This window comes from Sciurus vulgaris (genome assembly GCF_902686455.1).
Source record: "Sciurus vulgaris genome assembly, chromosome: 4".
NCBI classification, from domain to species: Eukaryota; Metazoa; Chordata; class Mammalia; order Rodentia; family Sciuridae; genus Sciurus; species Sciurus vulgaris.
The window spans coordinates 162079505-162095616 of NC_136464.1; the positions used below are offsets into that span (position 1 = coordinate 162079505).

General features: G+C 32.9%; 1 protein-coding gene across 6 annotated transcripts in view; it reads right to left on the minus strand.

The window, feature by feature from the left end:
* Positions 1-16112, minus strand: part of PAN3 (poly(A) specific ribonuclease subunit PAN3) — a 161868-nt gene that overhangs the window by 97601 nt on the left and 48155 nt on the right. For 4 of the 6 annotated variants that reach the window (XM_079138575.1, XM_079138572.1, XM_079138571.1 and 1 more), the window contains exon 5: positions 9415-9576. The exons of the other annotated variants lie outside the window; for them this stretch is intronic. In XM_079138575.1, coding sequence (XP_078994701.1) covers positions 9415-9576 — 162 coding nt within the window. The remainder of the gene's footprint in view (positions 1-9414; positions 9577-16112) is intronic. 6 annotated transcript variants of the gene reach the window in all.

The window sequence follows — 16112 nt, forward strand, 5'->3', positions numbered from 1 at the left end:
GCACTGGGCTCAATTCTTAGCACTGCACATAAAGAAAGAAATAAAGCTCCATTGACAACTAAAAAAAAATGTTTTTTAAAGATTATCAAAATATGCTCAACTTCTGGGTTAACCAGAAACTAACCTATATAAAACTAGTCAAGTCATATAAAAATTACTGTATTTTGAAAATAGTCTAGCAATACAGTTTATGAATTTTCTGAAGCAAATCAAGTTTGGCCCTCTGATTTGGTTGCCTCGATAGAGGAGACAGGATTTTCTAAATTAGTTAAAAGTGGTTGAGAGAGTAGAAGAAAGTTTATCACTAATGTTTCACATCAGTGTTCTTTTACAAAATCATAAGGGCAAAGCACACACATGTATATTGGAAGCCACAAAATGAAGATCAATTAATAAAGCAAGCTTTATATTTATGATAGAAAACAAAAATTATCATGAGTTCAACATGAAGTGATTCTCTGTACATAAAAGCTTAAAGCTATAAGCACCTAAATTGCCCCAAGATATATGTCAGTTCATTCATTACAGAAAACTGTAAGAAGCTGATTACTAGTACAAACATTTCTAATCATCTCCCTTCCTGTATACCCTTCTTGAGAGTAATAAGATAATATGTACCTAAATGAGAAACAAGCACCCTCTTTGACCTACCGGGCCCACATCTAGGAATGCTAAGGAAAAAAACTGATGCAAACAGAAAAGATTAACAAGGTTAGCACAGCCTTTTCTTAATTTTTATTTTTAATGAAGAAAATAAGTAAATTATCTATTGGCAGGTTTCTGGTTATGTGGATTATGTATATATAATACTGTGTGGATACTAAAAATTATGTGGATTGATATGCTTCAGGATGGAAACCAAACCATATCACTGTTGAGTTAAATAATACGAAAATTAAACTACAGAAAAGCAATGACAACTACTGTTTATGTAAAATGTTTCACTAATGCGGGGAGGGAGAAGCATGTGTACAGGATGTGTGTAAAAAGAAACTAAAAGACACTAAAATGTTAACAAAGACATTATCTCTGGATAGTGAGGTGGCTAAGGATATTTTTGCTTTCTTCTTTGTACTTTTCTGGAGAGTCTGAATTTTTTCTTTAAGTATATATAATTTTAGAAAAATGTGTTAAAAGAAAGTTCAACATTTGTGAATTATGAAACCACTATTACCATTCCCCTTCATTTGCATGCCACTACTGAATGAAGTGATATAAGAATTCTATAAAATATGCAACATTTAAACTGAGATGAATAAATTCAATGCACGCAAAAAAAATAGGAAAGTCTGTATCTAAGAAATAGAAGCTATTTAAAAACAAACCAGATGAACTGCTGCTCATCTGCTACTTTTTATCTGAGTAATTTATATGTCATTAGTAGTCACAGGGCTTATCACCTAGTCACTAAAAGGAGCAAAAATATCAATTTAGGTTAATGAGTAGTCCAGGAAAGTCAAACTATCACAGCATTCCAAAGAGGCAAGAACTACTTTAGATAGATCCAATTAATTACTTGTTATCTCCATGCATATCTCCTATCCACAGCTACATAACGGTACAACCCATTTTTTCATTTCACAGTAAGAAGAAAACTACTCAGAAGCATTTTACCTACCCAAGAATCCAGCCATATTTAATCACAAAACTTAACATATTCTAACATATGTTAGAATTTCAAATTTTTCCACAATATTTTATGTCATTAAACTACTAAGGAAAACTTTAAGAAAATGTGCAAACCATTACACTTCAGGACTAGCATTAGGCTAGCTAATAATCATTAATCAAGGTTTACTCATTCTATTATTTTAATAATATATAAAATTCACTGTGCTAGACACTACGAGAAAGATCTATCAAATCAGGTACTGTATTCTACAATTTCACTGGCTAGCACTTCACAGGTACAGAATGTATTCTGAACTCAATTGCACACTCCCAAGAGCTTAGAACATTCATATATCAAAAAAATAAAAAAGTCTACAATGTGCTACATGTTAGCCTTCATGGTGAGTTAAATAATTAATTGGAACAAAAAGATAAGTGGTAGAAAAAAGTGAGCAAATGCTTAATGTTGTCAGTCAGATCAGTATAAGACCATATACTTGAATTAAATCCTAAAATGTTGTTTGCTAACTCAAGACAGAGAAAAGGGTACACCAAGTAAAACAGATGTTGAAAAAGAATATTCAAAGGCATAAGCATGAAGAAGAGCATGGTATTCTCATGGAATTTTCAAGGTAGTGCAAGTAGTTCAGTAAGTCTGCAGTCTTTCCTAAAGAATACAATCTTTTCCAATAATAAAAAAAAATGACAAAGAGGAGAAACAAGATCACATCATAAGGCAGCATTTTGAGAGATAAGACCAGAAGTAGGAATCCAGATAAGAAATAATAATGGCAACAATATATATGAGAAAAAAACAAGGGAGGTAGATTATATTATAACTTAGTAAGATGAAGACAATTTCCAAGTAGCACAAGCTATAGTTCTTAGTGGATAAAGGATGCGGCAGGCAAAGAAGAGTCAGGAAGAATGCACAGATTAGACAATGAGTGATATCAATATCCAAACTACATAGTGGGCATGCAAGTTGTGAATAAGTATGTACAAGTATGTGTGAATGAAAGACAGGTTTGAAGGAAAATGTACATTTTTTCATTTTCGACAAGTTGAATTTCAAGACCTATGCTATATAGATGAAGATGTTCAAAAGAGGCTAGAAATATAATATTTAGGGTCAATGCAGAGGACGGGAAGGCAAAAAAATATCTGGGAGTCAAATATGAATAGGAAATAGCTGAAATAATAGAGATGTGGGAGATAACCAAAGGGCACTCTGAGGAGCAGAAAAGAGAAACAATGACAGAATGTGGGAGATTCTTGAGGACCAGGAGCAGGTTGAGGGCAGTAGGGGGTGAGGGTGGGGATAGGGGCGGTAAAAGTAAGTAATAAAGAACAATCTAAGATCTAAGAGAACAGACATTGCAAGAAAAGAGAAATAGACCACAATGTCAACTGTAGGAGAGAATGTCAAGGAAGAATGCCATTAATTTTGTCAGGTCACCTTATCAAAAATAAGTTAATAGAAAACTCAAGATGAAAAGGAAAATAAAGGGAACTAAGGATGAATTAAAGATAAAAAGGCAACCACAACAAGTAGGACTCATTCCCCAAATTATATTGGACAGTCACCTACATGTACTTTGTTTCAGGGTTTACCAAGTAACAGGAGGAACTCGTGGTATGTATATAAGCCAGAAGGAAGAAAACCAATATAGAGGGAGAGATCATCTAAAAAATTAAAGAGTTAAATGACAGAATGAACTGTCAGAAGGGATAAAGATGGGTGAATATGGTAAAAGAGATAGGAAGAAAAACAAAAAGAGTAAGAATGAAAACATTGCAGACAGAAAGATGAAACATGAGCAAATTCATTCTCAATAGCCCTTTTTACCCCACTCTAAAGAACGCAATGTCATTACTCTAAAGTGAAAGAGTTGAGCAGGTTTGAGAAGAATGTTAAAAGATTTAGAATAGTAGCTAGAGAGAAGAGAAAGGGTCTAAGGTGGGGTAAGGGACAGACAGTAGTACATTAAAGTAAGGCCACTGTAGTTACTTCGGTAGTTCTGTAATTCTTTCAAAATCCCAAAGAACTCTAAGTAGATAGGTTGAAGTTTCACATTTACGAACTCTAATCTATTCATCTGAAAGTCTAAATTTTCCCATTTTTCCAAAGATCCAGAAACTTATAACCACCTAAAACAGCAGTAACTAAAGACTGAAGTTTATTTATCCAGGGTGTTTCCAAAACCTTCCTGAGATCTTTAAAACATCAGTAAGAAGTAACTAGAATTATCAAGAGAATTTGTAAGCCAAGAGATTTTTAATGTGAGCTTTCTTCCTATAAAATTTTCCTTAAAAAATGCCATTTTCATCTGACTACAAGGGGAATAAAAATAACATCAAAAAAGATACTGACAAGTAGATGATGATGATGTCTGATGGATACTTTAACATCTAACAGTTCAACAGTTCTCATTCACTTTGCTGGGTACCCTAAAACAACAGTAATACTTGTTATTCACAAATTCACTATTTTAAAAAGTCTGAAAATGAACCTAATTTTATTTAACACATCATTATTTTTCAGTAAATCTTAACCAGTATGAGAAGTTTGCAAAATCATGCATTTCCCCAATCCTTTCATACAAGTTGGTACCTCAGTTTTTATGAAGAAACACATTGTTATCCCTTCAAAAAAATAAAAAATAAGGATCTTTAAAACTAATTTTGGAAAATATCTGAGTCAGTACTAAAATGTAAGCCCTTAGAACAAATGTCACTAACCCATTCTAAACATACCACGCCATGCACATGTGACTACAACTAGAGACTGAACTCTAAATAAATTTAACAAAAACCAATTTTAGGAGCTAGTGATAAAATAAGGTAAACCTTGGAGAACAAACATTGTTTAATATCTATTTTATGCTAGGAAATGCGAATTCTCACAATTTCAGCTTAGGTGATAGAATATTTCAGCCTTAAGTAATGACATTTGAAAATTTAGCAATGAAAGAACTTGAATTCACATACAAATTGGTGAGGCAGAGTAATGGGTAATCATGCTAAGTAGAAAGTAAAGGAAAATTCAAAATGAATTTGCCCCTAGGTGAAATAAAGTGTTGCTAATGTGGGTCTCAGGTGATCTTTGGCATGGTGTCTAGCCTGAGATCACAAGAAAAACACAAAACAGAGGAGGTCTGTCACTAAACAATAATGTTGAGAACTAATTAAAACTACTACAAGGTTCAAAAGATTAACAAATATCAAGAATACTTAAATTAATATGAAGTGTTAAAAAACCGTAAAGATCTCCATCGTTCAAAAGAAATCACTACCTTATGTTTTACGTGATACTAAAACTAAAAAACAGTGGTAACATGGTGGCTATAAATCCCATAAAATCTATGATCCATTTTTTTAGATTAAAAAAAATCTTAGAATAAATTACTACAAAATTACACATTACTCAATAAAATTAAAGTGGCATTTAGAAATAAACAAAATACCTTAAAGACACAAAAATAACAAACACAAGTCTACTCTCAAATATTTACAATTCAGTAGAAAAAGACAACAGGTAAACAAATTAACACAAAACAATGAAATAACAGTTAAACATCAAGTATTATGGAAACAGTAATAAAAAATACATAGTGTATAATATATAACGTAATATACTATGTAACAAATTATATATACACATGTGTAAGTATGTAAGTGTATGTGCGCGCGACATGTGTGCATTCCCCCCAGAAGTCTGAATAAGTATTCAAAGAAAATGGAGCCTTTTTAGCCATCTCCTGAAGGAAAAAGGGATTATTTTTTTCAGTCTCTGTTAATAATGATGCAGACGTAACAAAGTTGCAGAGAACTGACAGTATATTTGTTATATGCAATTGAAAGACTCATATGTTTAAAATGTGTACATGCACAGGCAGAGACAGCCCCAGAAACATAGGATAGGACAATTCCTAAAGAGATTTGACAAAATTTTGGTAGAAAAATCTCAGGATTTAGAATTAAACAGATCTTGGCTAGACTCCCAGCTGTACCACTTATTAGCAGCAGGCCTTTCTAAATATAATTTCCTTATTTGTTAAATGAAAATAATATGCCATTATTGTTATAAAGACGTAACATGATAGCGTATGTATGTTGTCTAATTGTCTTTTAATTAATGGATAGGTAAAACCCAGTAGTTTTCCCTCTCATAAGAAGTAGTAGAATGTAGGAGGTAGAAGGGAAGAAGACCAGATATTTAGCTTCAGTGACAAAGAAGACAACAATGCTATTAACTGAGCAGGAATATAGAATTTAAAAAAAAAAAAAAAAATCAGTGGATTTGGAGAACAGAAAAATACTGAGTTTTTAGACATGCCAGATTTGCTGTGTAGATCTACATGCACAGATGTCAGAAGGCATGAAAAATCTGGATCTCAAAGTCAGAGGACAATTCTAAACAAATCAAATTTCAGGGAGCAACACCACAGAAGAAAAAGTAAAGAAAAAGTGTACCAAGAAAAGGAGTACACCAAGAGTCAGAAATGAAACAAAGAGTTAAAAGTACAAAGAGGAAAGAGTTTTAAAAATACAAAGACAGCCAACAGTACCAGATAAAACTGTTGCATTTGGCAACTAAGATCTCCAGCAAACTTTGACAACAGTTTCAATAAAATTTTGGTGACATCAAACTGCAGACATTTAAACAATAAATGGTGGATAAATGAGAGAAAAGAGTAGAAGCCAGTTCATGAGTTCCCACTTGGGGACTTCACATACCTAAGAATAGAGACCAGAGGTTTTATTAGTATGTCAGACAGCCATACGAAGAATAAATTTACCCTCTGCACAGCTACAAAAGACTAAAGAAAATGTTTCTTTGATACTCTCATTAGCGTTTCAAACATATATATTTTAAAATTAAAAAAATACTATTTTATAAATGTCATGTTGGCAGATAGGCTCTTTCATATCATGAGATTCTTGGCCAAAAATAAGTTAAAAGACAGTTACTAAATAATAAAAGGTTAGGAATTATGGCCCTCTTTAAAGAAATTCAGAAATGAAGACAATAAATGCAATATGAATTACTATATTAATCACTGAGTTCCAAAACCCAGATGTTACTATTAATTTTTTTGTTGATTGATTTTCAGAAGTGGAAAAAGGCTAAGGTATTAGGTAAAGATTTTTTGAATCTTTAAATAAACATTTAAAGATTCGAAAAAAAGGCAAAGGTCACTGAGAAAAGGATGAGTCTTAAGGAAAAAGGACTAGTCTTTCAAGTGCTGCAAAGGTATGCCTAAATTACAACCCATGTGTAGGAAACTATTTAAGCACTTTTATTCTCAAAATAAGTTGTTCTACAGAAGTTCAGTTAACCAGTCAGATGGTCCTAGTACAATCAGAGTTTTATCACATGGTTTTATCAAAAGATATAATAATGTCATAAAGCCTGACAAACTTTGGTTTAAATTTCTGCTTCTCTACTGTTTAAACTTACTATGACTTAGCTTCTCTGAAGACATTTTTCATTTAATAATATCTATGCCACAAGCTATAAGGAAGAACAAAAGAAATATATGTAAAGAGATTAGCACAGTGCCTGGCTAAACCATTTAAGAAACATAGGTATAATTACTAAAATAAAATATAAGTATTTCTCTGCCTTTACAATTGAGAGGCCCTACGTTTTAAAAGAAAGTAAAAAAATGAAACAGAAAAGACTAATACATCTGGCTGTACAATCCTTTAAACTTTGTATGTCAAAAATATAAAACAATATTAAAAGGTAAGCATCAAAGCCAAAAACAGGGTATGGAATTCATTTATATAAAGTATTTTTCTTCTACAACAAAAAGATAGGAACTCCAATATATAGATAGGTAGACAGACATACACTGATATAGCACACTGACATACTCTTTATGCTCAATAAACTTCTCACTAAACTATTCCAGGTCCCCAATTTTAGGAATTCTCAAAGATAGTAATGGAGACTACTAGACGGATATTTTTCAATACTTCAACATGTGGCTCATAATGTTAGGCATTTTACAGCTTACAAAGCCTTAAACTTGGGGCATAACATAACATTCCTTACTGTCCCCAGCAACCCACTCCCCAGGAACCCTCCTGGTCCCCACCTCTCAGGCAACCACCCAGGACACTGGGGATTGAACTCAGGGCCTCATGCTCAAAAGGCAAGTGCTCTACGACTGAGTCACATCCCCAGCCCACTTCTTACTTTCTTAAAGAAAAAGACCTATTTGAAGCAAAATTTAACAGTAAGTATTTGAAATATATATTAGGTTCAGATGATCCCAATTCAATCTTTCATACATATTAATGTAAATCTTTTACCAGTTGTTTCAATTAAAAATAAAACATAACTCAAGTATATATTCTTAAACCAAACTAATGGCTTTTCAAGCTATACTAAACCTCTAAACCTCCACTGGGATGGGGGAAACCGTAGGAAGTTCAAGTGGCAACATCTTTTTATTGATCAGTGTTCCACAACCATAACCTACAAGCTATTCCACGAGAACCTATACCTTTTCTTATGTAGTTGGGGCCCAATTTCTTTTCAGACTTCCTTTCTAAAACCAAAATATAATTGTAATAATTCATATTGAATCTTTGACCTAGTGATCTCAAGGACAAGAAAAATTCATTTAAAACTATATTACTAAACATAATTAACAGCCAAAACTTTCTAACAAAATTTTAAGTAGAAATAAAATGATGTGAAATTTCCTGGGCTTCCTCCACCTTATCTTTAGAAAAATACTTCCAAAATTTCAGTTGGGGAAAAAACACATTTTGTAATATTTCTGGAATAATCTCTTTATTCCTGTGTCCAAAGCAACATAGATATTGCTACTGTGTTAATACTAAAAAGAACAAAATATTGTGGAACCCTTTTATAATATGTTTGGTGACAGAAATAAAATCAAGTTAACTTTGCTACAATATTTTTGTGTATGATACATAAATGCAGGAGGTAGGTTTTGTCTAGGAATATATTTTAAATAATTAACTCAAAGTTTGGGAGGATAAATATGTTACCTCTAGCTAAGCTGAAATTCTGATTAAGAGTACTATCCATAGAATACAATCACCAATTGCTATCCATAGTATACAATTACCAATTTTTTTTAAAAATGGAAGTATAATAAATAAAACCCAAGTTAAAATGAAATATAAAATTATTTTGTATGTAATTCGAAATCTCACACAGAAGCTTAGTCCTTGAGTTATAAAAATTCACTTTAATTACGCAATATAAGTAAAGCGAGTCAGTGACTGAAATGTATCTGTAATAACTCTATGACAATGTACTACTTAAGTTGGATAACTCTATGACAATATACTAATTAAGTTGGTTGACAAATCTGTTCATATACAATTTTTTTTCTACTAAAAATATACAAAAAGGCAATGTATGGAGTTTCCTATTGTTCGGATTCCAAACAAATGGAACTCTGTATACTAAAAAATAATTGAACTTATGCTGGAGACATAGCTCTGTGGCAGAACACAAGTGTTTGATTCCCAGAACCAAAGGGAAGAACATCTGAACTCAAATGTTAATAAAACTGAAAAAGAAAAAATAAATTTAATAAAAGAATAGACGATATACTATAAGCAGATCAAGTTCAAAAATCCAAACAAAAATCATTATGGGCCACTAACCTTTCTTTGACTAAAAAATTTTTTGAAATTAACAGAGCATACCAGCTAAGTCATTTAATCCTTTCATACCCACCACCCCACACAGACACAGAAAGCAGCCAAAATATTCAATTTCAAAAAACATCTAATAAAAATTATTTTTACCTGTAAATTGTTTTCTGTGACTCTGTTCCACCAAACCATATTGATGGGTACTCCTGATTTACACCTGTCAGCAAGGCAGCCAATAGGGTTCTTTGCTTTTCGTGCCTTTGATCCCATCGGTACTAGCCTCTCCTCCAGCATCCCCAGGCGATACTTCCTTGGCTAGGAAAAAGAAGGAAAGAAACCAGGCCACTCCTAACATCCCCCACTAATCTAATCTAATATAACTAACATACAGCTGATATCAGGAATTGTGGGACAGGAAACATGTAAAATTTCTAAGATATTCCCTCCCCAAAGTCCTTATCACCACCCACCATCCCACCCTCCCACCCATTCCTTTAAATTAACCTTCAGTACTAATAATGTGAACAATATTATATAAAACAACAGATGTTTTAGAGAAATATAAGCTGGGGTTTTTTTTTTACTATTTATTAGAAATTAAGTTATCAGCAAAGTAAATGCTTTGCAAATTATTTTCCACTGGAACTTACCTATTCTCACTGTAATATGAAGAAATGGCTTCAAAGGCATAAAATACAAGTAAAAAAAATTCTCCAAACTACATCTTTTTCAGAAACTCATCCTGCCACCTTATTTTCTACTGAGAACTACCCAGTTAAAGGAAGCATCTGATTCCTAAGGAATGGCTTTTTTTTTAAATTATTTTAATTCTACGAACAATAGGCCAGAGTACAAGGCCAGTCATTGTGTCTTAAGTGAGCATTCAACCTAAGGTATTCAAAGAAAAATAATTTCAGACTAAAAAAACAATAAATAATAACACAAATTTCATTGCTCTTTTAAATTTCAGCAATACAAACTTATTAAATAAATTATCTGCCCAAGAAAAATCATAAATAATGAACATTATAATAAAGTTAGTAAACTATCTTAATAGTGGTTTATCAGGGCTTTTACACATGAAAATTATGAGATGATGATTTTTACCATCTCTTTTATCATAGCAAATTTGCATTAAACTGCATCTTAAAAGGTATTCCCAGATAAAGATATCTCCACTCTTCACGGAATAAAGTGGTACATGCTAGAGAGAATGTCTGTTTCTCTTTCTATCATAAGGTAGAATAAGACTGCTTACACAAATAAAATAAGTTTTCAAAATAAGATGCCATAGCCAGACAAAAATTTAAAAAACAATTAATATAAAGAAAACCAATTTGAAGAAAATATCTGATTATCTGATTTCTAAATTTTAAAAACCTTGCAAATAATGTCTATGGAAATTATTCTATGCAAATTAATTCTCTTCATAAACGAGCCTCTAATAAATTACAAAAGTAATTAAACTTATGTTAAGAAAGCAACTAGACTGTTTACCTACTCAATAATTACAACAGTGGCTAGAGTTTCATGAGACCAAACTAGTTCTACCTTTAAGCAACCTTGGACCAATCCAGTCAATTCTCTGTTTAGAAAGAACTGTAGATGAAAATAAATATGTACCCTTCACATGGTTCATACTATAGAACCATATTTTAAGTGAAACAATTTTAAAGCAAGCTATTTCTAGTAGCATAAATTACTGCAAAGAGTATAAGATTAAACTAAATGCTTTTGTGCTCAAATAAATAACTATAAGGCTTTGATATACAGTAAGAAAAACAACCTTAATTAAGCATTTGCTATGTAAAATTTATATTTCAGAAATTCCTCTACCACATTAAAGAAAAAACATAACCTGTCAAACAGGACTTATGCAGGGAACACCTAAATTCCAATCATATATCTGAATGCTAGATTCTTCATAAATTTAGACTCAGTTTTTGACTCAGTTTTTACAGTCAATGTAAATTTTACTTTCTACAGAGTAGTGTATTAACCTACACAGAAGGGTTTTAAACACATCAAAATGTATCATCCTCTTTACCCAACAATTCTTACTATATAATTATATTTCTTATTTTTCCAAAGGATTTATTATTATTCTCCCTCCATCACTTGCCCAAACCTATAACTAGACTAAGGCCTTTCTTCTTAATAGAGGAGGTTCTTCAAACATGTACCATTATAAATGTAAGTTTTTTTCAATAAATAACTAGAGATTAACTAATCAAAAAGTAAAACCTCCTATGTGATAGCAAATGAAAAGACCTAAGGTAGTGATACCATTTAAATACCATCATGAGCAGCAGAATACAAAATGACATTTAAAAAAAGATGGCAGCAATAAAGAGCATCTGATGGTAAGGCAAAAGGATTACATATGAAAAGTATATGTACAAGGCATAGTAATTTTTCTCCAAATTACCCAAACACTTATTTATCTTTTGAAGAAAAATGTATTTTTCAACTAACCACCTCAGAACTGTGTTCTAGGTACTTGGAATTCAATCTCCCCTGTCCCCGCGCGCCTGCCCCTCTCCCCCTCTCTCTCTCCCTCCCTCTCTCTCTCCCTCCCTCCCTCCCTCCCTCCCTCCCTCTCTCTCTCTCTCTCTCTCTCTCTCTCTCTCTCTCTCTCCCCCTCCCTCCCTCTCTCTCCCTCTCTCTCTCACACACACACACACACACACACACACACACACACACACACTCACAACCTTCCAAAGAGAGCAAAGAGTCTAAAAGGTAACACAGACATGCAAGCAAAACAACTCACATGATAAAATAATGCAGAGCAGAGGCAAAGACTCTTCACAAGGAAGAAGAATGCCTGAGCAGCTGTGTGGTTTTTTGTTTGTTTTTTATTTTTTTAAGAAAAAATAAATATGCTAGACAGGGAAAAAATCAAAAGAGAAAATATGTACTGTGGGACTGGGAAAATGGATGATGAAGAGGCAAAAAGGCACTATAATATTCAGACCACCAGAAGAGGGTCAAGCTTGGGAACCAAATATGAGCTTGAAAACAGTAATCAAACATTTATTGTTTTACATCTTACGCCATGGAGTTTCCACATCATTCATAGGTAAAAGGAAACTCAGGAAAGCTTATAAATAAGAACTGACAAAATCATGTGTGTTTTTACAACATATGGAGGAGGAGGAACTGGTGTTGGTGATAAAACTAGATCAGAAAGACAAATTAGCAGACTTTGACAGTAGTTTGGTTAGGGTTTCTCAGCACTACAGGCTTTAGATAACTCTTTGTTGTAGGATGCTGTTCCTGTCTTCCCCACCAGATACCAGTAGCACCATGAAACCAGTTTTAATAACCAAAAATGTCTCCATATATTGCTAAATGTCCTCTGCTGGTAGGGGGCCATAACTGCCCCTCCAGAATCACTGGTTTAGGAGAAGGATGTCAATTCCAGGCAATTACAAAGGAAACAATGCTAAGGGCTGATTGTGGAAAGATTTGGTAGGCTAAAACAAAACAAAACAAAACAAAAAACTAATGGTGATTAGCTGAAAGTAGGGACTAAGCAAAAGAAGGAAATCAAATGGAAGATGAGGAAATAAGAGGGGCAGGCAAATTTTTATACAAAATAGTTATTTACTAAAGTTTTCTAAGTTTTTCTGCAAAGCAAACCAAAGCAACAACCCCTTTTCTCTTTCAGTTAGCTTCCAAAATCCTTACTTAGACCAACCTTGAGAATACAAAGACCAAAAAAGGAGAAGGGGATTTATTTCCTTGTTGATCTTCTATTCTTACAGCCTGGGGCCAGTCCCAACTTGTTGATTACTATGAAGTGGAAGACTTTAAAATGTCATGTCCTATTGAAAATCAGCTTTTTTTTAATCTGCCTCCTAGCAATTCAGTGCTATATATCAGAATTCCCAATCCCCTTTTCCTATACTAAAGTACCCATACATAGCCTATAATTTTTCTTCCTTCTTCTTCCTCTCTAAATATGTTTTAAGTCTCAAGATTAACCACAAAATAGTTTCCATCTTTTTTCACAAAAGTCTAAATGAACCAATAATATAGCAGTTGAATATAGTTTTAATCTTTTTTAATTGGGAATTTATTTTTAATACCTTCAAATCTTGAACATAAGCTTTAAAGGACAAGAAAAAGTTGGACAATATATCCCAGGGTAGCACCTATCAAACTATAATAAATATATGAATCTTCAGGTGATGTAGTTAAAATAAAGACTCTGGGCCTGGGGGTTATAGTTCAGTAGTAGAACAAGGCCCTGGATTCCATCCCCAACAGTGCATAACAACAACAATAATAATGATGATGATAATTTTAAAAAATAAAGATTCTGACTCAGTAGACCTAGAATGAGACCTGAGAGATTGCATTTCAAAAAGCTCCCAACACTGCAAGAACTACCACTGGTCTAGTGACCACACTTTGAGTTGTAAAGTTCTCAATAATCTAAGGGGAAAAAAGACCTGAAAAAGAAAGTAATGATACAAACAGAAACTGGATACACCCTCAAAAATTTAAAGGAACAGGGATTTAAAAGTTCAACACCCCACTCCTTGCCCCTTTGAAGTTTGACGTAAATACTAAGAACCTTCAGTACCAATACTCACTCAGCAAATTCCAATGGTCAGGAATAAATCCTCTCTCATTTCCAAAAAGTGAGATAAGTCTCTACATTGACAAGCCAAAGATAAGAACAGTAAAAGCTAATTTTAGGACTATTTTAGTTCTGAGACCTAAATGCACACACATATTTTGTTTTAGTTCACTCAACATCAGTACAAGCTCTCTATCCTTGCCTTTGAAATATAAGTGATCAATAAGATCTAATCTTTTCCCCAAAAAAGTTCAAAGTATAGCTAAAGAACAATCTACAAATGCCCCTCATACTTACACAGAAAATGGAAGATAAATCGTCAAGTAACAAACCCATTTTCAAAGCATAACTCTTGGCAACTGCAAAACAGCACATCTCCAAAATGCCTCACATTTTTATTCACATTATTATATATCATTAATCTAAGTTTTAATAAACTAAGCAAAATGATAAGCAAAGACAATAAGTTTCTAATCTCCTGAACTGTAAAAAACCTCCTCTAAACATCAAAATTGGAACTCCTTCACTCCTTATACTCTGTAACAATGAATGACTAAATGATAGTTTAAAATGATTTGTAGGGGACTGGGAACATAGGTCAGTGGGTCAAGTACTTGCCTCAAATGCACAAGGCTCTGGGTTCAATTTCCAGCATCACAAAATTAAATAAATAAATGACTTGTACTTTATTAATCAAGTTTCACAAAAATAAAAAATAAAGCACATGAAATATGTCTCCCTTTAGATGACACTTAATGAATACAAAAATTCATTCTTATCCCCTCCCCCAAAATAAATAAATAAAAGTTCATTATCTTTTGTAGTAACAACTCAACAATCCACCTCCAAGTTACTCCTAAGAAGTCCCCTACTTAAAAACCTCTGGCATAGAATTTTCTATAGGCTTATTCCCAAGTAAGCCTGCATTCCTTTCACGATGTCCTCCAATTCCAAATAGTCTTCCCCCCCTTAGTTAATTAAATGTCCTGATATTTTTAGCATCTTTATAATTATGATCTTATTCAAAATAAGATCAGTAGCTAATCTAAATTCACTGGGGGGAAAAACAGACCCCCAAACTGATCTAAAACACTTGAATTTTTTAATTAAATAATTTCCATAATCATTAACACAGGGTCCTATCTATACCTAAATTACTCACAAAATACTTGAATTTTAAAGCCTCCTACCCTTAATTTAGAAAAATAAATCCAGACCCACAAGTCATTACAGCTTGGGTTCTAGTGAATTTCCTCCATGAATGGAAGACTTAAAGATTAAAAACAGGACAGGCCCAGTGGTGCACATCTATAATTACAGCTGCCTGGGAGGCTGAGGCATGAAGATCCCAAGTTTGAGGCCAGCTTGGGCAACTTAATGAAGCCCTATCTGAAAAATAAAAAAGTAAAAATGGGTAGGGAAGTAGCTCATTAGTCAAGTACCTCTAGTTTAAATCCCCAGTATCACAAAAATAAATAAATAAAATTTTTTAAAATGAAAATAAAATAAAAAACAAGTGAGCTTCAAGGATATGTTGTATTTTGTCCCTCCATTCATCATCATTAACTGTGGTCTTTTCCTGAAGATATATTCAATTCTTTATGTTTTCCTTGTTTAAATAAAGACAATAGTAGGAGGTCTACAGAAAGTAGGTCACAGAAGACCAGTATGGTGGTGCATGCCTGTTATCCCATCAATGTGGGAGGCTAAGGTTGGAGGATTACACATTCAATGTCATTGTGGGCAACTCAGCAAGACCTCATACAACTTAGTAATGCCTTGTCTCAAAATTTTAAAATAAAATAAATAAAAATGGTAAAGCATTCCTGGGTTCAATCCCCAGTACTAAAAAAGAAAAAGAAAAAAATAAAACAGGTTATAGAAAAATAGACCATCATTGTTAAATAAATGTAAATGAAAAGATCTTTAAAACTGTGAGCCAATACACAAGTCATACAAAAGTTAAAAAAAGAAAAAAAGGGGGGAAACTGCTAGGCAAAAATTCACCTAAATTATGTCAAATATATAGAACATTATTTACCTACATAACATTTACTGTTTTTTTTTAACTATTGAGTCAGAGAGATAAGGAAGATTAATATTATCTATGTAGATTAAAGAACTTATAAAACAGTTATTACTTCTGTTCTTAAAAACACAATCAAAAGAACTTGTATGCTGCCCCCCGCCCCCAAAAAAAAGCAGCTGGAATATTTTTGATAAGCAAGGCCGAAATGAATTTTTAATAAAACCACAA